The 27,541-nt window shown below is 49.2% G+C and overlaps 1 protein-coding gene across 4 annotated transcripts in view; it reads right to left on the bottom strand.

The window, feature by feature from the left end:
• PHF2 (PHD finger protein 2) overlaps window positions 1-27,541 on the bottom strand; it is a 92,105-nt gene that overhangs the window by 22,083 nt on the left and 42,481 nt on the right. For all 4 annotated transcript variants that reach the window (XM_082637682.1, XM_082637684.1, XM_082637683.1 and 1 more), the window contains exons 2-6: window positions 20,999-21,084; window positions 16,435-16,549; window positions 10,601-10,761; window positions 1,588-1,729; window positions 583-769 (exon numbers count right to left, since the gene is read on the bottom strand). In XM_082637682.1, the coding sequence (XP_082493808.1) occupies window positions 583-769; window positions 1,588-1,729; window positions 10,601-10,761; window positions 16,435-16,549; window positions 20,999-21,084 (691 nt within the window). The remainder of the gene's footprint in view (window positions 1-582; window positions 770-1,587; window positions 1,730-10,600; window positions 10,762-16,434; window positions 16,550-20,998; window positions 21,085-27,541) is intronic.

Genomic DNA, 27,541 nt, shown 5'->3' with positions numbered 1-27,541 from the left:
GCCTGGGCTCTAGCAGGTCTGGGGAGACCTGGGGCAAGAGGGTGAGCCCAAGGCTTAGGTTCTCCTTTTTTGTTTTTTTTCACATCTCCCTTTTCCCCTAGCTTCCCTATCTGTCCCCAGCCAGAAGTCCCCTAGCTCTCTCTGCCACTCAGATGCCACTGCAGCCTTGCTCCCCAGCCCCCAGCCCACCCCCTCATCCTCCCAGTGGGGCATGTTCCCTCATCCCGTCTGCCAGGAAGTCTTCCCGGCACTGCTCTCCCTTCCCTGGACATGAGCCCTTGGTCACCACTGCAGTGGGCCTCCTCCAATTGCTTCATGCGCCTCAATCTTTAAAAAAGGCAACACACATGTCCTGCTCTGGCCCTGAGGTGCTCCCCCCAACCCCCATGCCTCCCAAGGGCCCAACATCTGTGCCCCTTCTGTGGAGAAGCATCTTGTCCCTCATCCCACCTGATGCTGGCCACTGTTAGGGCCTGTGGGGACTACAAACGGTCCTGCAGGTGGACAGGGGCCTGGTCAAGAGTAGGTCTTGCCCCTGAGGCCCACGTAGGGCCCACATGGGGAGCAGAGGCCAGCGCTCACCTTGAGCACGTGGTACCATGCAGAGGCACCCCCGGAGTCGATGTGAAAGTCAGTGTAGCTGTCCTTCACACAGATCAGGCAGTACTTGGTCACCTTGGGCTTGGCCAACAGTGCGTCGTCGGGCCAGTAGTTTTCTACCCAGGACAGTTTCTTTACGATGTCAGGAGGCTCCACAAAGCTGGACATTCTGGGGGCAGGGACAGGAACAGTCAGCAGTGATGGGAACCGACAGCACATTTGTTTTGCCCGCCGGGCAGGATGGGAAAGGTGCTCTGAGATGTGTGTCCCATGCCTATTTCTCCACCTCGGGCGACATGGCATTGCGCCCATTCTACAGATGAGCAAACTGAGGTTCACAGAGGGCAGAATGAGCCCAGCTGCTGGCTGTGGCTGCGGCAGGCATCCAACACTGAGCTCTCACCCAAAGACAGGCATGGAGAAGGCCTGAGAACCATCTACCCCAGAAACAACTTCCTTCCTGGAGAATTGGAAAGAGACTTGTCAGGTGGGCTCATGCTAGTGTCGCTGGGCACGATGGGGCCCTGAGAGTAAATATCATTGCTCATGCACAGCCCAGGCGCTTCCTGTCAACACCTAAGGAAAAGCCACTTCTCTCCAGAGCAGACAACAGGGGAGCCTGCAACTCCTTGCCATGCTGGGCCATGTCAGACCAGATAACTCATCTCCAGGGAAGATGAGAAAAGGCAAAGGCAGCCTTGATTCTATTAAATGTCACCGTCCTGGATAGAATGCACAACACTGCATCAAAAACATCCAGCTCAGCAGCACCTGTGCAGTGACACTTCAGCCAAGCCGAGAACGGGGTCTCAGTGTTCTTGCTGCCTTGGGCACACCTCTGCCTTCAAGGCCATGCCTGCTTGGACAAGACGTTCACAAATCATAAGCCAGGCCACCCTGACCTCAACAGCCTTAGTCACAGGCTTAAGTCTCCAGCATGTTCCAAACTAGTATCCCTCTCCGTCCCTCCACCCTGGCCCCACTCACCTGGTGTCAGAGAACTCAAGGTTGGTAAGGTTAAGGACCCGCTTGCGGTTGGTGCTATAGTAATAGTCCACAAACTCCTTCAGCTTCATCTTGCAGTCCTTCTGCTTGGTGACGTCTGTCACATCCACACTCCGCTCTGGGCCTGGGGAGGCAGAAGAGGAGGGTGAGCACACCCAGGGAAGATGGTGTGGCCTTCCGTGAGGTCGGGGGCCAGGATGTGCAGAGGAAATGCTCACTCACCCTCAGAAGACAACTGAGGGAGGGCTGAATGCTGAGGCTCTAGGCTCTAATGTCTGACCCTCCCCCCACCTGCCCTGCCTGCTCCTTCCCTCGGGTGGCCATGAAGACCCCCTGGTACAGTAGGGTGGCACAGTAATGAGCCTCAGCTAAGGTGGCCAGATAAGCAAATAAAAATACAGGACACCAGGTAAAAACTTACACTTCAGAGAAACAATGAAGATGTTCTTAGTGCAGATAGGTCCCAAATAATGCATGGACATACTTATACTTACAAATTTTTTTAATCAAAAAAATTCTTGCATTTCTAGGACACCAACTCATTATTCTGAAAATTGAAAATAGAAGGAAAAACATTTATGCTACGTTTTCTATACTTGATGGGAAAAGTTCAGGGTAAAAATTGTTGATGACAGAAACAGAGTTCTGGATAACCAAGTAACTAATAAGGGCAAGTTCTTTACAGGAGACTCACAATAGACGGAGAGAGGACAGAAGTAGCAAACTCTTCCTTTGCAACAGTCCTCACCGGCTGCTCAGACAGTGAGCCGAAAGGCTGATGGAGCATTCTGTGAACAGATGACCCTGCACTGCCTTGACCACTGGAAAGAAGTGGATGGCAGCACCGCCACCCCAAGAAGGAGTCCTGCCAACGACTTGAACACAAATCTAACCAACCTCTAACCACCTGTGACAGGAACCATCAGGGACAGAAGAACACGCTAAATGACACCACAGGGACGCTGTCAGCCAAATCCCTAATGTAAGATCTTCCCAAATCTCAAATATGAAAGATTCTCCAGAGACATTGGTTCAAGACCGCTGAGTAGAAGGACATGCGCTCACTCCCTCTTGCAAGAGCACCGGAATCACAACTAACTGCTGAATAATCATCGACAGGAAGCCACTGGAACTCACCGAAAGAGATACCCCACATCCAAAGACAAAGGAGAAGCCACAATGAGATGGTAGGAGGGGCGCTATCACAATAAAATCAAATCCCATAACTGCTGGGTGGGTGACTCACAAACTGGAGAACACTTATACCACAGAAGTCCACGCACTGGAGTGAAGGTTCTGAGCCACACGTCAGGCTTCCCAACCTGGGGGTCCGGCAACGGGAGGAGGAATTCCTAGAGAATCAGACTATGAAGCCTAGCAGGATTTGATTGCAGGACTTCAACAGGACTGGAGGAAACAGAGACTCCACTCTTGGACGGCGCACACAAAGTACGGTGTGCATCGGGACCCAGGGGAAGGAGCAGTAACCCCTTTGGAGACTGAACCAGACCTACCTGCTAGTGTTGGAGGGTCTCCTGCAGAGGCAGGGGGTGGATGTGGCTCACCATGAGGACAAGGACACTGGTAGTAGAAGTTCTGGGAAGTACTCCTTGGTGTGAGCCCTCCCAGAGTCTGCCAATAGCCCCACCAAAGAGCTGGGTAGGCTCCAGTGTTGGGTCGCTTCAGGCCAAACAACCAACAGGGAGGGAACCCAGACCCACCCATCAGCAGACAAGTGGATTAAAGTTTTACTGAGCTCTGCCCACCAGAGCAACACCCAGCTCTACCCACCACCCGTCCCTCCCATCAAGAAACTTGCACAAGCCTCTTAGATAGACTCATCCACCAGAGGGCAGACAGGAGAAGCAACAAGAACCGCAATCCTGCAGCCTGTGGAACAAAAACCACAGTCACAGAAAGACAGACAAGATGAAAAGGCAGAGGGCAATGTACCAGAGGAAGGAACAAGATAAAACCCCAGAAAAACAACTAAATGAAGTGGAGATAGGCAACCTTCCAGAAAAAGAATTCAGAAGAATGATAGTGAAGATGATCCAGGACCTTGGAAAAAGAAAGGAGGCAAAGACTGAGAAGATGCAAGAAATGTTTAACAAAGACCTAGAAGAATTAAAGAACAAACAAACAGAGATGAACAATATAATAACTGAATGAAAAATACACTAGAAGGAATCAATAGGAGAATAACTGAGGCAGAAGAACAGATAAGTGACCTGGAAGACAGAATGGTGGAATTCACTGCCATGGAACAGAATAAAGAAAAAAGAATAAAAAGAAATGAAGACAGCCTAAGAGACCTCTGGGACAACATTAAACTCAACAACATTCGCATTATAGAGGTCCCAGAAGGAGAAGAGACAGAGAAAGGACCTGAGAAAATGTTTGAAGCGATTATAGTCAAAAACTTCCCTAACATGGGAAAGGAAATAGCCACTCAAGTCCAGGAATCACAGAGAGTCCCAGGCAGGATAAACCCAAAGAGAAACACGCCGAGACACATAGTAATCATATTGACAAAAATTAAAGAAAAAGAAAAATTTTTTGAAAGCAACAAGGGAAAATGACAGATAATGTACATGGGAACTCCCATAAGCTTAACAGCTGATTTCTCAGCAGAAACTCTACAAGCCAGGAGGGAGTGGCATGATATATTTAAAGTGATGAAAGGGAAGAAACAACAACCAAGATTACTCTACCAAGCAAGGATCTCATTCAGATTTGATGGAGAAATCAAAAGCTTTACAGACAAGCAAAAGCTAAGAGAATTCAGCACCACCAAACCAGCTCTACAACAAATGCTAAAGGAACTTTTCTAAGTGGGAAACACAAAAGAAGAAAAGGACCTACAAAAACAAACCCATAACAATTAAGAAAATGGTAATAGGAACATACATATCGATAATTACCTTAAACGTGAATGGATTAAATGCTCCAACCAAAAGACAGAGAGGCAAGCTGAATGGATACAAAAACAAGACCCATATATATGCTGTCTACAAGAGACACACTTCAGATCTAGGGATACATACAGACTGAAAGTGAGGGGATAGAAAAAGATATTCCATGCAAATGGAAATCAAAAGAAAGCTGTAGCAGTAATAATCCTATCAGATAAAATGGACTTTAAAATAAAGACTATTACAAGAGACAAAGAAGGACACTACATAATGATCAAGGGATCAATCCAAGAAGAAGATATAACAATTATAAATATATATGCACCCAACATAGGAGCACCTCAATACATAAAGCAACTGCTAACAGCTATAAAAGAGGAAACCAACAGTAACACAATAATAGTGGGGAATTTTTTTTTTTTTTTTTTTTTTTTTTTTTTTTGCTGTACACGGGCCTCTCACTGTTGTGGCCTCTCCCGTTGCGGAGCACAGGCTCCGGACGCACAGGCTCAGCGGCCATGGCTCACGGGCCCAGCCGCTCCGCGGCATATGGGATCCTCCCAGACCGGGGCACGAACCCGTATCCCCTGCATCGGCAGGCGGACTCTCCACCACTGCGCCACCAGGGAGGCCCAATAGTGGGGAATTTTAACACCTCACTTACACCAATGGACAGATCATCCAAACAGAAAATTAATAAGGAAACACAAGCTTTAAATGACACAATAGACCAGATAGATTCAAGTGATATTTATAGGACATTCCATCCAAAAACAGCAGATTACACTTTCTTCTCAAGTGCACACGGAACATTCTCCAGGATAGATCACATCTTGGGTCACAAATCAAGCCTCAGTAAATTTAAGAAAACTGAAATCATATCCAGCATCTTTTCTGACCACAACACTATGAGATTAGAAATCAATTACAGGGGGGAAAAAAGGTAAAAAACACAAACACGTGGAGGCTAAACAATATGTTACTAAATAACCAAGAGATCACTGAAGAAATCAAAGAGGGAATCAGAAAATACCTAGAGACAAATGACAATGAAAACACGATGATCCAAAACCTATGGGATGCAGCAAAAGCAGTTCTAAGAGGGAAGTTTATAGCTATACAAGCCTACCTCAAGAAACAAGGAAAATCTCAAATAAACAATCTAAACTTACACCTAAAGGAACAAGAGAAAGAAGAACAAACAAAACCCAAAGTTAGTAGAAGGAAAGAAATCATAAAGATCAGAGCAGAAATAAATGAAATAGAAACAAAGAAAACAATAGAAAAGATAAATAAAACTAAAAGCTGGTTCTTTGAAAAGATAAACATAATTGATAAACCATTAGCCAGACTCATCAAGAAAAAGAGGGAGAGGACTCAAATTAATAAAATTAGAAATGAAAAAGGAGAAGTTACAACAGACACTGCAGAAATACAAAGCATCCTAAGAGACTACTATAAGCAACTCTATGCCAATCAAATGGACAACCTGGAAGAAATGGACAAATTCTTAGAAAGGTAAAACCTTTCAAGACTGAACCAGGAAGAAATAGAAAATATGAAAAGACCAATCACAACTAATAAAATTGAAACTGTGATTAAAAATCTTCCAACAAACAAAAGTCCAGGACCAGATGGCTTCACAGGTGAATTCTATCAAACATTTAGAGAAGAGCTAACACCCATCCTTCTCCAACTCCTCCAAAAAATTTCAGAGGAAGGAATGCTCCCAAACTCACTGTATGAGGCCACCATCACCCTGATACCAAAACCAGACAAAGATACTACAGAAAAAAGAATATTACAGACCAATATCACTGATGAATATAGATGCAAAAATCCTCAACAAAATACTAGCAAACAGCATCCAACAACACATTAAAAGGATCATACACCATGATCAAGTGGGGTTTATCCAGGAATGCAAGGATTCTTCAATATACACAAATCAATAAATGTGATATACCATATTAACAAACTGAAGAACAAAAACCACATGATCATCTCAATAGATGCAGAAAAAGCTTTTGACAAAATTCAATATCCATTTATGATAAAATCCCTCCAGAAAGTGGACACAGAGGGAACCTACCTCAACTTAATAAAGGCCATATATGACAAACCCACAGCAAACATCATTCTCAATGGTGAAAAACTGAAAGCATTTCCTCTAAGATCAGAACAAGAAAAGGATGTCCACTCTCACCACTATTATTCAACATAGTTTTGGAAGTCCTAGCCACGGCAATCAAAGAAAAAGAAATAAAAGGAATACAAATTGGAAAAGAAGAAGTAAAACTGTCACTGTTTGCAGATGACATGATACTGTACATAGAGAATCCTAAAGATGCCACCAGAAAACTACTAGAGCTAATCAATGAATTTGGTAAAGTTGCAGGATATAAAATTAATGCACAGAAATCTCTTGCACTCCTGTACACTAATGATGAAAAATCTGAAAGAGAAATTAAGGAAACATTCCCATTTACCATTGCAGCAAAAAGAATAAAATACCTAGGAATAAACCTACCTAGGGATACAAAAGACCTGTATGCAGAAAACTATAAGACACTGATGAAAGAAACTAAAGATGATACAAACAGATGGAGAGATATACCATGGTCTTGGATTGGAAGAATCAATATTGTGAAAATGACTATACTACCCAAAGCAATCTACAGCTTCAGTGCAATCCCTATCAAATTACCAATGGCATTTTTTACAGAACTTGAACAAAAAATCTTAAAATTTGTATGGAGACACAAAAGACCCCGAATAGCCAAAGCAGTCTTGAGGGAAAAAAACGGAGCTGGAGGAATCAGACTCCCTGACTTCAGACTATCTTACAAAGCTACAGTAATCAATACAATATGGTACTGGCACAAAAACAGAAATATAGATCAATGGAACAGGATAGAAAGCCCAGAGAAAAACCCACGCACCTATGGTCAACTAATATATCACAAAGGAGGCAAGGATATAAAATGGAGAAAAGGCAACCTCTTCACTAAGTGGTGCTGGGAAAGCTGGACAGCTACATGTAAAAGAATGAAATTAGAACACTCCCTAACACCATACACAAAAATAAACTCAAAATGCATTAGAGACCTAAATGTAAGACTGGACACTACAAAACTCTTGGAGGAAAACATAGAAAGAACACTCTTTGACAAAAATTACAGCAAGATCATTTTTGACCCACGTCCTAGAGTGATGGGAATAAAAACAAAAGTAAACAAATGGGACCTAATTAAACTTAAAAGCTTTTGCAAAGCAAAGGAAACTACAAACAAGATGAAAAGACAACCCTCAGAATGGGAGAAAATATTTGCAAACGAATCAATGGACAAAGGATTAATCTTCAAAATATATAAACAGCTCATGCAGCTCAATATTAAAAAAACAAACAACCCAATCCAAAAATGGGCAGATGACTTAAGTAGACATTGCTCCAATGAAGACATACAGATGGCCAAGAAGCACATGAAAAGATGCTCAACATCATTAATTATTAGAGAAATGCAAATCAAAACTACAATGAGGTATCACCTCACACCAGTTAGAATGGGCATCATCAGAAAATCTACAAACAAAAAATGCTGGAGAGGGTGTGGAGAAAAGGGAACGCTCTTGCACTGTTGGTAGGAATGTAAATTGATACAGCCACTATGGAGAACAGTAAGGAGGTTCCTTAAGAAACTAAAAATAGAATTACCATATGACCCAGCAATCCCACTACTTGGCATATGCCCAGAGAAAACCGTAATTCAAAAAGACACATGCACCCCAATGTTCATTGCAGCACTATTTACAATAGCCAGGTTATGGAAGCAACCTAAATGCCCATTGACAGATGAATGGATAAGGAAGATGTGGTACATATATACAATGGAGTATTACTCAGCCATAAAAAGGAACGAAATTGGGTCATTTGTAGAGACGTGGATGGATCTAGAGACTGTCATACAGAGTGAAGTAAGTCAGAAAGAGAAAAACAAATATTGTATATTAACGCATATACGTGGAACCTAGAAAAATGGTATAGATGAACCGGTTTGCAGGGCAGAAATGGAGACACAGATGTAGAGAACAAACATATGGACACCAAGGGGGGAAAGTTGCAGGGCGGGGGTGGTGGTGTGTGGTGGTATGAACTGGGAGATTGGGATTGATATATATACACTAATATGTATTAAATGGATAACTAGTAAGAACCTACTGTATAAAAAAATAAATAAAATAAAATTCAAAAAAGAAAAAAAAGAAAGATTCTCCAGGACTAACAACCCCATTTCTCCAACAAACCAAAGGAATGGAAAGGGGATGGCTGTTACAGAAGAGACTGAAGGGACATCAAACCCAAATGTAGTGTGTGATCTTGTTTAGAGTCAGAGTGAAACATCCAAATATAAAAAGGTGTTTTTGAGGCAACTGGGGAGAATTTAGGTGGTCTTAGGTGATTTTAAGGAATTATTGTTAGTGTCGTAAAGTGCAAGATGGAACTGTGATTATATTTTTTTTAAAACTGTCTGTTAGTGCTGTGTACTGGAGTTTTCATGGGTGAAATGATGTATGTACCAGAGACTTGCCTTCAAATACTTGGGGGAGGAGGGAGTTGGGGAGACAGGAGAACAGTCAAAACCTGATGGGTTTTGTGACCAGTACTGGGTACATGAGGGTTCACTGCTTATTTCTCTCATTTTGTGTGTGTGTGAAAAGTTGCATAATAAAAAAATTAAGAGGTGAAAGAAAGACATTTACAACAGAAACCTCTGGACCGTCTCCTCCCCTATTCAGTAAGCTGCTTCCCACTTCTGTAAGCACAACTGGTTGGGGGGTTGGAGGGAGGCAGGGACTGCGGCAGACCTGGCCCTGCCCTTTGCAGCTGGCTGAGCCTGGGGCCTGGATGACAGAGTTGTGAGCAGGACAACACTAGCTCCTATGCAGAAACAGCTTAGAAAACTGCCTGGCGCCTGGTAGACACTCACTAGTTATTATCTGTTATTACAGGTGCTACGACATGGCAGAAACAGTCCTGGACTGTGGTCATTCCCAGACTGAAAACATGAGTCCCTCCTTCCTCCCTGCCACAAGCTGGCCAGCCTTGGGGCCTCCCCTGGTGGGCTTCGGCTCCAGAGAAGGGGTGTTTCCCACCCCGCCCCCCTGTTCTCTGGAATGCCACTGGCTTCCTGTGTGGCTTGTACAGATGATCTCATTTAGTCCTCACACCCATCTGCCCCCTGCCCCCCATTCATAAGCCTTACAGATGCAGAGGGTCAAGAGCTCAGTGATGGAACAACTTGTCTGAGGGTTTCAGCACCTGTGCCCTCTCCTGTCCAGTGTGCGGCCAGAGCTGGCCTGGGCATTTGCCTTTTCAGGGTCTTTCCTCTCCCCTCTCCTCACTGGCCACCCAGGCATCCCTGTGAACACCCCAATCCCCAGCAACCATGAGGGCCTCAGAGCCAGGGCTGTGAGGCCACCAGCCCTGCCAAGGTCACTGCAAGCACGTGCTAGCCCCTCTGTGCCAGAGGATGTCCCAGCACATACAAGCACTTCATCCACCTAGAGGTGTCCTGACCGAGGGTGTCCACAGCACTGGGAGCTGCCAGGGAACACAAGACAGGGCGCCAATAGCACCAGCTAGAACCCAAAGGGATCCAGAAGAGGAGGCAGTCCTGGGACCATGGGACGGCGTGTCCAGGGCAGACAAGGGAGGCCAGCCCCCAGGTTGGCCCCAGCAGAGGCTGAGGCGGACACGGCACGAACATCAGGAACCGTGGACAACACAGCTGGGGCCCTCCCAGGCATGACTATCATTAGCGCCCAACAGTACTGTAGCTGGCAGAATCCAGGGGTCCCCACGAAGCCCCCATTCTGCGGGCAGAGTAACTGAGAAAGGAAGGGGCCTGGGTCCCGCATCATTTGCTGGGGCATGGGGTCTCATCCTAAGAAAAGCACCCAGAACAGAACAGAGTCACACTGGCTCACATGGCTCTGGGACACAGTCAGGGCCTAGGCAGCGTATACAGGGACTCCTGGCTCAGGGAGCCCACAACTCACTTGCAGGAGAGGGCACTTACCCACGTAGTTCTCGACGTCGCTGACATAGAAGGTGGGGGCTGGGACCGCCAGGCCCAGCCCATCTTTCTTGGGGACAAGGATGGGCTCGGTGAAGCCATGCTCTTCCATGTAGCCCAGCGTGAGCTGGTTGCCCGTCACGCGGGCCACCACGTCTTCCGCGCTGCAGGGAAATACAAGTCGGGGGTCACATCGAGTCCAGGTCCCAGCCTCCATGATAGGCCTGGACAGGGCCTCAGGGCTGCAGACATGGAGCCTGAGCTCCAGGCACACACCGCCCATGCCCCAGAAGGAGGACCTGCCACGGTGCCACTCTCAGTGGTCACAGGGCAGCCACAAGGTAGACATGACAGGGTCCCACACACTCGTCACAGACAGGAACCTTGAGTTCCAGGAGGTCTGGGCACCTGTCCAGGGCCGTGGTGAGTAGAGAATGGGGACACACCGCACCCATCCCTCTTGCTATGGCAGAGGGAGCCTCGAGAGATGTGAGCGAGATCCCTCCCCCACCGCCCTTGCTCTCCACTCACCCTCCACTCGACAATATTCCTCTCAGGTGCTCAGAGATCAGACCCCTGCACGGGGGTAGGTCTAAGAACACAGTAGATGGCGATAAACCCTTTTCAGAGAGAACCTACCCCCTGGACAAGCCAAACACAGGACCCAGGGCTGGGCTGGGATGCTGTGGTCAGCAGCTCTCCTGCTTCCCTGTGTGTCAGATGCTGCCCTGGGCGCCAGAGACGTGTGGGGCCCAGCTGGAAAGACCCCTGTGTGGTGCCGCTGGAAAGGGGCTTTCATCAGATGAGCATGCAAGGCCATTAACCCACAGCTGAGAGCAGTGCTGTGGTGGAGACATCAGGAAGCAGTGTCAGACTGGGCCTGTCGAAGCCTGGGGGAGCAGGAGTGAGAGGGGCAGGGCTCCGAGTAGAAGGAATGTACCAACAAAGGCCTTGGAGGGAGGAGGATGTGGCAAGCGTGAGGAATAAGAAGGACCCAGGCGGCGGGGGGTGGGGGCGGGTGGGGGGCAAGCAGCCAAGTCGGTGAGGTGGTGGGCCAGGCCACCTCATGCCAAGAGCACTGGGGAGCCACTGGCCAACTTGAGAAGGGCAGTGACAGTCAGAGGTTCATCTGGCTGCTGTGCGGATGTACAGTGGACAGCAGCAGGACCAGGATGGGGCAGGGCAACCATGGAGGAGGAGGCTCAGCATGCGGTGCCTGGACCAGAAGGTGACAGTGAGAGGGAGGTGGTGGACTCAGGAGATCAGATGGGGGTGGGAGAACAGGGGCAGGCAAAGGTGAATGGCCAAGGGACTGGCCTGAGTGACCAAGGGACCGGGGCCACTGACTGAGGCCTGGAGGTGGGGCAGGAATGGAGGTGGGGGCAGATCCAGAGCTGAGTAGGAACACACTTGTTGGGATTGGCCAGTGGATGCCCCAGTTGGACAGACAGGTCAGGAGCTCAGAAGGACTAGTGGCTGGAGAAAGAAGGTGAGGAGCTGCTGGCCAAGGGACAATCTATGAGGCCAGGGAAACAGATGGTGGGGATCGAGCAGAGTTCCCAGAATCCCTCAGGGAGAGTCGTCAGCAGGGAAGGAGGCCGGGCAGGGGAGGACAGCCAGCAGAGCATGGTGGCATGGTCTCTACAGAGGACAGGACTCAAGGAGAGGGGGCTGCACCACTGCTACGTGTTGACAAGGGTCAGTTAAGGTGAGGACTGAAGAGTGATCCTGGGGTTTGACGCCATGGTGACAGAGTGTTAGGGATAAATCAGAAGGAGTGAGTGGAGGGTGAGGAAGAAGAAGTAGTGTGGTGGGCAACTGCTGTGCGAAGCTCTGGGAGTACTGGGACAGCACAGAGTCAGCTTTGGAAGCTACAAGGCAGCCAGAAGTAGAAGGTCGCCCTTGATAAACTGGAATCCCAAGCTCTTGTCTCACTAGTGAGAGTTCCAAATTCACACCCATGGATTGGGTCTGGAACTGTGAAACCCATGAGGACCCAGCAAGAGGCAAACACGAGGGCTTCCCTGGTGGCGCAGTGGTTGAGAGTCCGCCTGCCGATGCAGGGGACACGGGTTCGTGCCCTGGTCCGGGAAGATCCCACATCCCACGTGCCGTGGAGCGGCTGGGCCCGTGAGCCTTGGCCGCTGAGCCTGCGCGTCCAGAGCCTATGCTCCGCAACAGGAGAGGGCACAACAGTGAGAGGCCCGTGTACCGCAAAAAAAAAAAAAAGAGGCAAACACGAAACCATCCTGTAGCGGCACCTCAGAGCCCAGGGCAGACTGGCTGCCACGGGAATGATGCCCTCTGAAGATCACGCCTCACAGAAGGAGGTGAACCCCCAGGAGGGAGAGCCAGCAGCCTCATCTGCCCAGAAGAGTAGATCCCAAGAACTGAGGATAATAGGATAATTGAAAAGGCGATTTTAAGACAAGTACATTAAACACATCCAAAGGGATAATGAGAGGATAAGGCAAAGAACAGAGAAGGACGAAAAGAACAGGCAACACTAAAAAGGAATAGAAATTGTAGAAAAGAAAAACATGATGATTGAAATTTTAAAAAACTCAGTAGATACATTAAATGGTAGCTGGCTGAAAAAAAAAATAGTGAATTTGATGAAAAGATCTGAAAAATAAGACAGAATGGGGAAGAGTGCTATAAAAGAGAAAACAGGACATTTTTCAGAATTGAGATAAAATATGACACCTCAACTTAAAGGCACTTACTGAGTCCTGAACTGGATAAATAAAAACAAATGCACATTAGAGGCACTGCAGTATACCTATAGTATATTAAAAATGAGAAAACAATCTCAAAAGTTTTCAGAGAAAAAACCAGATTATTTACCAAAAATGAAAATGAAACAAAACAAAAACTCCAGCGGCTAGACTGATATCAGTAACAATAAATGTCAAAAGACAACAGAATAGTATCTCCAAAAAGTTCAAGGAGAATAACTTTTACTCTAGAGTTTTAGATCCATTTTAGAAAATTAGAATCATGCAAGAATAAAGTCAAAATAAAAATATTTTCAGACACAGAGAGTATTTTTATAGGCCTTTTCTTAAAGAACTACTAACGGATAAAATTCAACAAGGAGGAAACCAAATCTAGAAGGAAGGAATGGGATTCAAGAAATAATGGAAGACTGATCTACAGATTCCACACAATCCCTGTCAAAATACCAGCTGACTACTTTGCAGAAACTGACATACTGAACTTGGAATGCTGAATGAAATACAAGGCACCCAGACAACCAAAACAGTCTTTAAAAAGAAGAAAGTTGGAGGGCACTTCCCAAATTCAAACTTCACTACAAAGCTACAGTAATCAAGATTGTGTGGTACTGGCATAATATGAGACATATGGATCAATGGAACAGAATTGAGGGTCCAGAAATAAACCCAAACATCTATGGTCAATTGTTTTTCATCAAGGGTACCAAGATAATTCAATGGTGAAAGAACAGGCATTTCAATAAATGATGCATGGGAGAACTGGATATCCACATGCAAAGGAATGAAGTTGGACCTTTACCTCACACCATATACAAAAATTAACTCAAAATGAGTTAAAGACATAAATATAAGAGCTAAAACTATAAAACTTTTAGAAGAAAACATAGGCATAAATCTTCATGACCTTGAATTTGGCAATGGTTTCTTTTTGTTTTTGTCTAAAACAAAAGCACAAGCAGCAACAGAAAAAATAAATAAATTAGACTTAATCAAAATTAAAAACTTTTGTGCTTCAAAAGACACCAAGAAAGTGAAAAGACAACCCACAAAAGTGGAGAAAGTATTTGCACATCATATATCTGGTAAGGGACTTGTATCTAAAATACATAAAGAACTCTTACAATTCAATAATAAAAAGACAAAAAAAAACTTTTAATGGGCAAACGACAAATGGCCAACAAGAACATGAAAAGATGCTCAACATCACTAGTCATCAGGGAAATGCAAATTAAAACCACAGTGAGAGACCACTTCACACCTACAAGGATAGGTAGAATCAAAAAGTCAGATAAGGGACTTCCCTGGTGGTCCACTGGTAAAGAATCCGCCTTCCAACTCAGGGGACGCGGGGTTTGATCCCTGGTCGGAGAACTAAGATACCACATGCCACGGGGCAACTAAGCTGGCTCACCACAACTACTGAGCTCGCACGCCTCAACAAGAGAGAGAAAACCCACATGCCACAACTAGAGAAAAGTCCGCTAGAGAGAAGCCCACATGCCACAACTAGAGAGAAGCCTGTGCTTCTCAACGAAAGATCCTACATGCCTCAACAAAGATCCTGCATGCCTCAACAAAGATTGCGCATGCCTCAACAAAGATCCCGCGTGCCACAACTAAGACCCAACACAGCCAAAAAAAAATGTCAGATAATAACAAGTTCTGGTGAATTGAAACCCTCAGATGCTGCTGGTGGGAATGGAAAGTGATACAACCACTTTAGAAAACAGTCTGGCAGTTCCTCAAACAATTAAATATTGAGTTACTCCTAAAAAAAATGAAAATATACGTCCAAACAAAATATTTTACAAGAACATTTATAGTAGAATTCTTCACAGTAGCCAAAGATCAGAAATAACCCAAATGTCCATCAGCTGATGAATGGATAAACAAAATGTGGTCTATCCATACAATGGAATATTATTCGGCCATAAAAAAGGAATGAAGCACTGACACTTGCTACACCCTGGATGAACCTTGAAGACATTAAGCTAAGTGAAATAAGCCAGTCACAAAGGCCACATATTATATGATTTCATTTTGATGAAATGTTCAGAATAGGCAAATCTACAGTGACAGAAAGCAGATTAGTGATAGGACTTTGGGGAGAAGTGGGGAGGAATGAGGACGATAAAGCTACAGGTTTCTTTTTGAGGTGATGGAAACATTCTAAAACTGACTGGTGGTGGTGCAGAGCTGTGAATACACTGAACTGTACCCTTTAAATGGATGGATTGTATGATGTATGAATTATATCTCAATGAAGGTGGAAAAAAAGAAAATAAAAAAGAAGCCAGAGAGGAAAAATACCTTATCCACTGAGGAGCAAGGCTAAGAGTTACACTGAACTTCTCCCCAGAAACCATGCACTCAAGTCGAGCATGGGATGAGACATTTAAAGTGTTAAAAGAAAAAACCCACCAACTTAGAATTCTATGTCCATCAAATTATCCTTCAAAAGTGAAGAAGAAGTAAAAGACTTTGTAAAGACTTTGTCAGACAAACAGAAACTGTCTTCCAGCTGTGAAGGGACAAGGGTGTTTCAGAGCAGCTGTCTGTACAACCTCATGTCTATGCAGTCACGGTGCCCCCCTCACCAGAAACCATTTCCTGTGGCCCTGATCCTGCTCTCTGCCCTCGGTCCTCATATAGGACAAGGCTGCGCAGGGAGAGGGTGTGCTCTAAGAAGACCTAGGGACACCCCACCAGGCCATGGACACAGAGGAAAGCCCACAACCATTTGGCACCAGGACCTGCCACCTAGAGAGGATGGTCTCAGGCTGGACACCAGCCCCCACTCCTGGTCCATAAAATGGGGACGGTAGCCTCTCTCTCAGGAAGGTTCCATGGGAAGGGCCATACCAGGTGGGGGAGATAGGTCCCCTCCCTCCCGGGCTGTGAAGAGGATCCCCATAACCTGTCCTCGGAGGTGCTGAGAAGGGAGAAATCAGCCCGCATGCCGGGAGCACCTGGAGTTTCGGAGACTGTGCTGCTCCCCCAGAGGGAAACCCATGGCCCTGGAGCCCTAGTGGTGGGGTGCATATCCAGACCTGGGAGGGAGCAGGCAGGCTGGAGAGGAAAAGGCTGCCACCTGCTCACCTGGGAAAGGTCCGACTCCGCAACTCCTTGATGAAGAGCTGGCTGCCATTCTGCACGGGCTTCACTTCGGGAGTCTGCCCGGGGCCATGTTTGTGCCAGGTTCGCTTCTTTTTCACTGCGGGGGAACAAGAGGCAGGTCATCACCCACAGCCCCCTCCCCGTGCCTCCAGGGACCCAGCCGGGAGGGCAGCCACCGTGAATGCCGCAAGACTCAGACCCTCAGAGGCAAAGAACTTGGGGTTCCCTGTCCCTGGCCCACCCAGCCTCCCCTGCCTCTCAGGACCCCAAGTTGTCACATGGTCAGGAGCCCTCACGCTCCACATCCTTGAGTCACAGCCCCCACCTCACCTCCCGACCTGCCAGCTCAGACGATGGCACCCGAAAGCTGGGGCCTTCCTGGGACCCCATGTCACTCAGCACTCAGTCTGCTGAGAACTCATCAGAGGCACCTCCTGAGAAGGTCCCACTAAGGCTCGCTATTCAGGACCCCTCCCGCCTGGCCTCCCCTCAGATTTGCCCTCAAACAGCACCAACCCTGTCCTTCCCTGCTGGGACCTTTGCTGCCATGACAGACCACAACTCACAGGCAGGGCAGGCCAGCGCCACCTGCTGTGCCCTCTGCCCTCCCCACCCCCTGCCCACTCCCTCAGGCTGTCCTATTGTCACACATGCTCCAAGGGCACTGGACACGCACACCTTGGACTTTTTACACGTGAGAATGCACACCTGTCCCTACTGGGCTGTGACACACATGTGCACACACATACACATGCATGCGCACCCACACACAAGCACACATGCCCCTACTGGACTGGGACAGGCACATGCACACTAGCACACACACACACACACACACACAGGCAAGCACAAACGCGCACACGCATACACACTAACATTTGCCCCTAGACTGGACTTCGAGCCCCTAGAGGGAAGGAAGCTATTTCCTTGATACCCTTGCCCCCATTCAGGGCAGCCACAGATAACTCGGTGAGTGAAGATGGGCCCGGCATGGAGACCATCCCTGGGGGCTGCCTGGAAGGGTTTGAAACAGGCTGAGATGAGACTGGAGGTGAGGGAGAGCTGGCGGGGCCCTCAGGGTGCCTGTCCTTCACAGATGGGGACAGGGTGGGGGCTGCAGTCCTCCTGCATCCCAGTGGTTATGGGGATGAAGGGAGCTGACAACTGCCCCTGAGTAGGACCTGCCTAAAGCAAGGGGAAGGCGCTAGGTGGATGGTGGCTGAGCTGACCTCTGTTCCAAACTGCCACCCCTTCCCCGTCTCATCAAGTCATAGCTCCTTGAGACTGTCTCCTACAACAGGTGATATTTACAGCATGCTTGGTCTCCAAGACCAAGGTGTGAGTGGACACTATGGAAATCTGTCAAGATCCCACGAAGGGAGGTCTGGAGCTGGAACTTCTGGTGGCAGCACAGGCACAGACAGGAGATCCAAAGGGATCCAGCTAACTTGTAGTCATGTGACCCTAGGCAAGTCACTAGGTATCTCTGTGCTTCATCATTAATGCTAGTCCTGGCTTCCCAGGCTCCTCGTGAGCGTGGAGTGCCCTGTGTCAGAAGGCCATGTGGGGAAACCAAGTCTTGGAGGGGGCATGCAGCCCAGCGATAGCAGACATGCAGGGGAGCAGTGGGCAGCAGGACAAAGAAGCAGCATCTCCAGTGCCTGCCAGGAGCTGGGCCTGAGAAGTGCATGCTGACCAGGGGCCAGTGGCAGTCCTGGGCCACCCGGGCTTCCCAGGCCCTCACTCGGGACTGGGCAGCTCCAAGAACCTCGTGGAGAGGCTGGAATACGCCTGATACCGTGGCTGGAGCAGGTATGCTGGGACAACAGCCAAAGATGAAGCTGTGAGGCAGGGTCTGAGCTCCATGCGGCTACCCTTGAACCCCTCTGCAGCCCTGGCTGGTGGGCTCCCTCCCTCCCCAGGTCCCATGACCCTCCTACGCCCAGAGGCTGAGCCTTCTCCTGCCTATGGTGGCCCAAGGCACCCTCTGATAAGGTGCCCAGGAGACAGCGGGAAGCTGGTGGGTCTCAGTGGGCCCCCTGGGTTATGGGGGCAAGAGGTGTCCCTAAGGCATTCAGCACCAGAGCCCAGCCCACCGTCCTAAGCGTGGTTCACCCCACCAGGAAGATGTGACAGCTACACCCGCCTCAGGGAGGAGGACAGTAAGAAATTAGTAAGTAACCTCGTAAGCAGTCACAGAGCTAACAGGAGGCAACACCAGGATTCAGAACCACTTTAAGGGCCATGTCGCCCTCTTCCCGTGAGCCTTCGTGTCAGTAAGGATACCTTGCCGAGTTCCCACAGGGACCCCTGGGTCTCACTCTAAATCTGTGAATTGCGTAAACCTGTGGGCCTGAGGGTCACAGACCAAAATCAGTCCAAGGGACAGGTGGTAACAGCATGGGGAGAGAACCCTGAGATCCGGTAAAGACATGCAAAGCTAGAGGGATGTGGCCTCAGGCCCAGCTCACTCCGGGAACCCCGCCTCCATCCCATCCTGGTGCTCCATTCCCCAACTCTATCCTGTTCTGGTCCTCTCCCTGCCATCCCCACCTCACTGTGCCCATCACAAACCTCCTCACCCAGGCGAGGGCAAGGAAAGGAGGCAGGCTCATGGGCTTAGGTGGCCCCCAGGGGGCACAGGGTCATCGAGGGGCCTTACTGTGGAAGGTGTGACTGGAATCCAAGCAGAAAAAACCAACCAGTGTGCCACAGACAGGCTCTGGTCAGGGCACACACATGTAAAATAAAGGGTGATGGGCAATCTAGGAGTGCACACTGGCGGAAGATGCTAAAACCAGTGCCTTCGCCCCGATGGGCACACAGGCCTCAATATCAAGAAGTCTGATTCACAGAATTTATAAATCACATATGCACGCACACACGCGTGCACACATGCAAGACACACACACAGCCAAGGAGGGGCTGCCAGGTCCTGCCAGGCTGCAGTCCCACACTATCTGCTGATCTAGAATAGCGCTCACAGAGGTGGCCCTGCCCCCCACACCCTGAGCACCTCCCAGGGTAGCGCCTACCCAGGCACTCAGCTCTATATGGCAGTGGGGTGTCTCCCGGCCCCAGCCCTGATCAGCCCCCTATGCCACACCCAGGGCCACGAGATGCAGGACCTGGGTCCACACCCTGTTTGTCTCTCCTAGGCCCTGAGCTTTCCTGGAGGTTCATGAGGTGCCAGAAATGCAGGTTAAGCCACGGGGTGATAGTCATCCTCCTGTATCTGCTGTAAAGCAGTTACCAGAGGGATCGGGTAATTTAGGGGAGATGTATTGTGAGCATCAGTGCTGCCAACTTCTAGGGGTATGAGGGTAAGTTAGGAACTTGAGAATCTTCATGCCTAGGAAGTTCAGAAGCCACCAGGCCTTTTCTTCTTCATCTTCTCATGCATTTACCTCATGCCCACATGTGCTGGAGGGTAGGGCACAAGAGCCAAAATGAATACAGCTCCCATGGTCGCGTAGTGATGATGGGGCACAGGCCAGGCACAAAGAGAGGCCCAAGAAAAGTCAAGGAGAGGTGAGACCCCACTTCACCCAGTTTCCCAAGGGGCTGGGCTGGGCTCCCTTGGCTGGCCTCGACTCACAGAACAGGGGTGCTGGAGGTGGGCTTCCACCCTGTGCTGGTGTCCTCCCTCTATGCCCACTGGACCCACAGGACTCACTCCACAAGGGCTACAGGGGTCCAGCCCCAGAAGATCATGGCACTTCCCCCACATAGACCTGGCCTTAGAACTTGCCTCCCAGCCATGATGTGGGCCACCCCAGATAAGCCTGTGCCTTGGGGAGCCCCCACTGGGCCTCCCACACCCCCAAAGGGCCAGATGGAAAGGGAGGAGGATTAAGTCCTTGTGACACACAAATAGCAGTTTGAGAAAGGGAAATTTTTTGCATTTCAAAAATACAAAATTCCTTGGCCGTATACTTCAGTTAAAAAAAAAAAAGCTATTATTTTTCCTCCCTGTACTCTTACTTATTAATAATGTAGAACTGACAGGAAATAAAATGTTTTTCATTGCTGGAAAAAAAGAGAGAGAGAAAGGTGATCACCTAAGATTCCATGCAGGGGGTGCTAGAGAAGGGAAGGAGAGCAAATCCCCAACAATGCGCATTCCTGGACCCCTGCAGAGAGATGGCCAGCTGGGCAGAGCTGGGCAGGGCTGGGATGGATGGCCCCTTGGACATCTCCCAGCCTAGGTACCCATCTCAGGTTGCCTGGTCACTGCAAATGCTGGACTTTGCAACCCCTGCCCTGGCCTTCGAAGGCTGGTGGGCTCTTTGTAAAGGCCGTGAGGAGCCCCAGCTGCATGTGCAGGCAGGAGATGATCAGGAGGGGCCACAGTGGGCCCAGCAAGGCCATCATGGCAATAAATGAGGCAGGAGGTGGTTCCTAGATACCAGAGTCCCCTGGCTGCAACTACACAGGGCGGTTCATGCCAGCAAGGTGGGGTCCAGTTGGGGTTGGGGTCAAGGCCAAGCAGAGACCCTGCCCCCACAGTCAGATCCAAGGAGCAGCAGCATGGTGTTATACTTACGGGTGGACTTCCCATGGGTTTTCTCACAGTTTGGGCAGTGGTATATGTCAATGTCTGGGGCCTCCTCCTCTTCCACTCCAACACAGCTGAAACGGACGAGAAACAGACATCATTAACCAGCAGTCAGCGACTCCTCAAGAGCTTCCCCTGCAAAGATCTGCAGCACCTCCCACTCACTTTTCAAGGGGAAGGGCAGGGTAGCAGGAGGACAGCTGGGGCAGAGTGTGTGGGGGGACAGTGGCCCCACACGCACTCTGGGATGGGAGACTCGAAGTGGAGAGGGAGGGTCAAGGAAGACCTCACCATATGTGACTGGGAAAGGCAAAGGGAACCGGCCATCCTTTGGGCCTGCCTCCATGAGGGCCATTACTGCCTTGTCACCACAGAGCCCAAGGAGGTTGAGGCGGGGTGGGGGGTGGGGGCGGGTCGTGTCTCAGAGCCAGGGCACCCCCACCATTTCACCATAGGCAGTTTGCAGCCATAGGCAGGGCCCCTCCGGACCCTGTGAAGGGGACGGCTGTAAGTCACCTTCCCCAGGGAGCTGTACCATGGTGCTGGAACAACTGGATATCAAAACGGTGAAGCTGAACCCCTACCTCACACCATATACAAAAAATTAACTGAAAATGGATTAACAATCTAAATATAAGAGCTAAAACTATAACACCCTTAGAAGAAAACACAGGAGTGAATCTTCATGACCTTGGATTTGGGCATGGATTCCTAGAAATGACACCAAAAGCACAAGAAACAAAAGGAAAAAGACATAAATTAGACATCATCAAACTTTAAAACTTTTCTGCATTAAAGGACACTATCAAGAAAGTGAAAAGGCACTGTGCAGAATGGGAGAGAATATTTGCAAATCATATTACCTGATAAGGGTCTATCATGCAGAATGCATAAAGAACTTTACAACTTAACAACAAAAAGACAAATCAATTTAAAAATGGTCAAAGGATCTGAATAGACATTTCTCCAGAGAAGAAATACAAATGGCCAACAAGCTCATGAAGAGAAGCTCAACATCCTTAACTCATCTGGATGCCACTGAAATGCAAATCAAAACCATTAGATACCACTATACACTCACTAGGATGGCTATAATTTTAAAAAGAAAAAAACAAACAAACAGGAAGCTAGCAAGTGCTGGTGAAGATGTGGAGAAATTAGAACCCTCTCACATTACTGGTAGGAACATAAAATGGTACATTTTCTATGCAAAACAGTATGGTGGTTCCTCAAAAAGTTAAACATAAAATTATAATATGACCTGGCAATTCCACTCCAAGGTATAGACCCTAAAGAACTAAGAACAGTTTCTCAAACAAATCCTTGTCTACAAATGTTAACAGCAGCATTAGTCACAATAGCCAAAAGATGGAAGCAACCCAAATGTCTGTCAACTGATGAATGGCTAAACAAATTGCAGTGCCGCCATACAATGGAGTAGTATTCAGCCTTAAAAAGGAATGAAGTGCTGATGCACACTACAACAAGGATGAGCCTCAAAAGCATTGTGCTGAGTGAAGGAAACGAGACATAGGAGGCCACATATTGTGATTCCATTTACATGATCATGCCCAGAATAGGTAAATGCAGAGAGACAGAGGCCGACTGGCAGCACCAGAGGGTGGGGGCAGAGAGGAATGGGGAGTGACTGGTTAGTGGACACAGAGTTTCCTCTTGGTATGAAAATGTTCTGGAACTAGATAGAGGTGATGGTTGCACAATACGGTGAAGGTATTAAATGCCACCAAATTGTTCACTTTAAAATGGTTCATTTTATGTTATGTGAATTTTATCTCAAAAAAGAAAAAGAAAAGAACCTGGTGGCCCTGTGAGAGTGACACCATCCATCATCACTAAGGCTGGCTGAGTGCTGACTCTGCATCTGGCAGCAACAAGAACTCTACGTTTGGGCTTCCCTGGTGGCACAGTGGTTGAGAGTCCGCCTGCCGATGCAGGGGACGTGGGTTCGTGCCCTGGTCCGGGAAGATCCCACATGCCGCGGAGCGGCTGGGCCCGTGAGCCATGGACACTGGGCCTGCGCATCCGGAGCCTGTGCTCCACAACGGGAGAGGCCACAACAGTGATAGGCCCACGTACCGCAAAAAAAAAAAAAAAAAAAAAGAACTCTACATTCATTTTTTTGCAACAACCTTGCAGTAATCGGGATAATTATCATTAGCCCTATTGTACAATGAGGAAACTGAGGCACGAGAGGTTAGCTGTCTGCCCACACCCAAAGGTCTCCTCACCGTTCAGAGGGACAGTTCTCCCCCCACCCTCAGCCATTGGCCCAGGATGAGCACTCAGCAGACAAGACCCTGTGCAGGCCACCAACGCCCCAGGGTACCTGGGCAGGACACTGCCTGCCACAGCTGCCGCAGTCTGACAGCCCTGGGAACAGAGCCTGAAGCCCAGAAAGACCTTGGCAAGTGTTTTTTGAAAACATAAAGTTCGGTCTTCACTTCAGAACATAAACAGTAATAAAGTGAAAGAAGTCTACAGAGTCAGATGTAAAAGACAAAGCCACCAAAATCAGAACATGAGGGCACATCTGCTCTCATGACGCAAAGTGACTTTCTAAACAAACAAACAAACAAAAAAGAAAATGGAAAGGAAACCGGAGAGGACGCTGATGGATTGAAACAGTGCTCCAAATCATGAAAACAAACTTCAAAGTGCCATGAAAAGTATGTACAGCAAATATGGCAAAGTTTTCTACTCTTCCTCCATGAACTATATATACTGTGGGCATCTCCCAACAGAACAGGGCAGAGCCAGGAACAGAACAGGCACATGCTACAGCTGTGTGAGAAGGAGGCCCAACCTCACTAACCACCCATGAAAGGCAAGCGAACATCACAATACATATCATGTTCAACTGACAAATTAACCAAAACCAAACACATTAAACTGGTAACATGCCACATCGGCAAAGGCACAGTGAGGACAGTAAACACAGCCAGCTCTCCCCAGCCCCCAGGCATGGGGCACTCCCTGGAGGCTGGGGCAGCAGAGGACAGCTTCTCTCCACCCAGGAGGAGGAGGAGCTGGCTCACCTGAATCCCCACCCCCCCACCCAGGGCGAGCCCACCAGGCCTGGCCCGCTGCTCCCTCCCTACCAGTCTTCCCCAAGCCCCTGCCTTCCAGAGTCCGGCTACACAAGGGTTCTGTGCCTTGGACCTGACTCCTGACCTCCTGAAAGGGCCCTAAGTCTGTGTCATCTGACCTCAGACATCCTGCCAACTTGCAGGGTCAGTGCTGGCACATAGAGGCCTTGCAGCAGAACCTGCTGCAGGCTCCTTGTTTGTCCCTGGGGCCCCTGGGACCTGGGCAGGCAGGGGTTCACACCGGGCCATGGGACAGTGGCAGACCCATCAGGGGAGGTCGGCCATCCTCAGTGTTTGTGAGCTCCAGGAGCTGCCAGTGAGAAGAGAGCCTGGAGCCACTGCCCAGTGTGGATGTGCAGAATGCACTGCTGACCTAAAATAATAACACAGCCAGCTATTTGACCAGCAAAATGGGTTTATTCAGGCACAGCAAAGAATTGCAGTTTGGGACATGCAATCTCTGGCAAGCCACAGGCAAGTCCAGGGAACAAAGGAGAGTAACATTCTTTTATAGAGGAGAAGGGAGAGTTGGGAGGAGCTGTTGTAAAACAAGAGTCCATTGGAGGAAACTGGGAGTTCGAAATATAGTGGCTTTCATTGGCTAAGCGTGACAGCCTTTGGTTGGCTGGGCTGTTGCCAGGCGAGGAGAAATTCTTCCTCCTTCTGGGTAGTAAAGTCGTAACGTTCTTCCTGTTGGAGATACAAAGGTGTAGTCTCTTCCTCTGGGTCTATAATTGACATCGAGTGATAGGGTGTAAGAGCTCTCGCTTATGGCCTCCTGACTCCATTTTATTTTTTTATTATTTTTTTTTGGGGGGGGGGTTCGCGGGCCTCTCACTGTTGTGGCCTCTCCCGTTGTGGAGCACAGGCTCTGGACGCGCAGGCTCAGCGGCCATGGCTCACGGGCCCAGCCACTCCGTGGCATGTGGGATCTTCCCGGACCGGGGCACGAACCCGTGTCCCCTGCATCGGCAGGCGGACTCTCAACCACGGCGCCACCAGGGAAGCCCCTGACTCCATTTTAAATGAGGGTCTGTTTATTAATTTTCACAGGACTCCAGGTGTGGATGTGGGGTGTAACTTCTGGGTCCAGTCTCTGGACCTGGCCAATCCTGAGCAGTTGCAGGGCTCTGCCTTTGTCTCAGTCCATGGCTCCTGGTGGGTATGGGTGATGGGGGCTCACTGTGTGCCCAGTTTTACAGTTGCTGGGTTTCAGCCATCTTCACCCTGGTGTGATCGCTGGTATCATGAGCCCACTTTATGGATGAGCAAACTGAGGACGGCCAGCTCAGGGCCTGCCATGCAGGCCACAGCAGTGAGAGGCCCGCGTACCGCAAAAAAAAAAAAAAATACAACCCCCCCGCTTGGTGTTCCTCAGACCTAGTTACTGGGACTGGTTCCCCCAAACACTACCTGCTGGTCCCACACATCATGCTCTGGAAAGCCCACAGCAGGGGACCCTGTGACAGGTGTGGAAGCTGAGACCCGGGGGTCATGACCATGTGCACTGTGCGTGCTGACACCCCAACTCTAGCCCTGAGGGTCTTTAGAACACCACCACCTGGTGGGCTCAGGTCTCACCTGGGCCAGGATGGGTCTGACTGTTTGCTATGTTGTGCAGGAAGACCCTGGGACTGAAAGAGAAAGTGAGAAGCAGGGAAGGTGGGTTCTGTTCTGCTGGGAACACCTTAGAGCTGCTCCTCACCTAGGAGAGGCAGCCAGTGCTTGGGCCACCTACCCCATGGAGACCACTGCTGGCTCACAACAAGAGCTGGGCACCACTGCCCTGATGGACGTGGGGGGCTCAGCACATCCAGCCTGCTAGTCCTCCTGTGTCTACAGCAAGGCACCCAAGAGCCTCGCCTGTCCCCTGCCCCCTGCCCCTTGTGGGACTGCAACAGACGAAAGCTCTATGAGGATACAGTGAGCTTCTTGATGGAAGGTGGGCATCACTCTCCTGGGAAGCAGGCACTAGAGCCTGCCATACACTCCAGGCCCAAGCAGGGGTTCGAAGTTACCTGCAAATGGTCCAAGGGAAAAAGGAGGATGAGGGGCATCACCTGCAAGCTGGGCCCTGGACATGCCCGGGCCCAGCTGCACCCGTGTCCCCAAGATCATCACAACTGCACAAGGTAGCCCCAGCTGCAGCCTGGGAGGGTCAGCCAGGCGAGCACAGTGTGGTATCTGGGGGAGGGCATGAGGGTAAGAGGGAGGGGGGCAGAGGCAGGGAGAGAGAGTGGGGGAGGTAACTCAGGGCACAGGGGAAAAGACCAGCAGCTGGGAGAGGTGTTGTGGGGCCAAGGCAGGGGAGCCCTACACAAACCTCGAGGCTACATGGGGACAATCACCCAGGACATCAGTTCTAAAACAGAACTCCAAGTGCAACAGCCCTGACACCTTGGCGAAAAGACACATTCAGCCAGATAATTGTGGCGTTTGTCCTTTTTAACTCTGGTGAGAGCAGCAGTCCCCCAAGCACCCCATAGGCCACATGGCTTCCTAAAGGACAGAAGCTTCAGGGGCCAAATCCAGCCTGCCCAGCCGCAGTGCCCAGGGTGGAAAGCCATGGCCCACCCAGGGGGTGGGCAGCAGGCAGAAGCACAGGCTGCCAGGGCCACCTAAGACATCAACACGGACCCTGCTGACCCCGCTTTCCCTCCCTTGGAGAGAACCCAGGTCACTGGCACCCAGGACTCCACGTCCCTAGGAGAAGACTCAAATGAATAAGTGATGTTTCCACCAACCTGTAGACCTCCCAGGGGCCCAGGGATGGCTCTGCCCACGTGACAGCTGAGGGAGAGGCTGGGACACAGACCGAGGTTGGACCCAGGCCTCACAGCATAAAGGTAACCTGGAAACCACCTGCCCGGTACAGGCCGACGGTAATGCAGAATGCTCTGTGCGGGCAGGATACTGCTAAACTAATTTAAAAATAAAAAGAATGAGGTAGATTTTTACATCCTGACATGGAAAGATATCCACAGTAATTGTAAATTGAAAAATCGTAGGTAATAGGAGAATGTGTATGGTATAATTTCTTTTGGTGGAAAACCCAGAACAAAATTATGGGGTGTGTGAATGTGTGTGTGTGTGTGTGTGTGCATGAGTGTATGTGCACTGCATGCATGTGTGCATACATGTGTGTGCAAGTGTGTGTGGGGGTCCATGTGTTCCTATGTGCTCATTCAGTCCACCGCACTCACCTTGCCACTGAGGGGGCAGGTGGTGAGAAACAAGGAGAGATGCAGCTGCGTTTTCAGGGGCTCACGACCCAGTGGGGCCGGGAACTGGTTTGATCGGAGCCATCAGCAACCCCAGCACGCCAGAAAGTCAACCCCAAACAAATGTTGAAGGTAATTTGGTACCCAGAGCCCAGTGAGTAGAAAGACAACAGAATTTTCAAAGGCAGAGGTGAGTGAGGGAT

The sequence above is a fragment of the Mesoplodon mirus genome (genome assembly GCF_964341445.2).
Source record: "Mesoplodon mirus genome assembly, chromosome: 1".
In the NCBI taxonomy this organism is placed as follows: domain Eukaryota; kingdom Metazoa; phylum Chordata; class Mammalia; order Artiodactyla; family Ziphiidae; genus Mesoplodon; species Mesoplodon mirus.
This window is presented reverse-complemented; position numbering and strand designations above follow the sequence as displayed.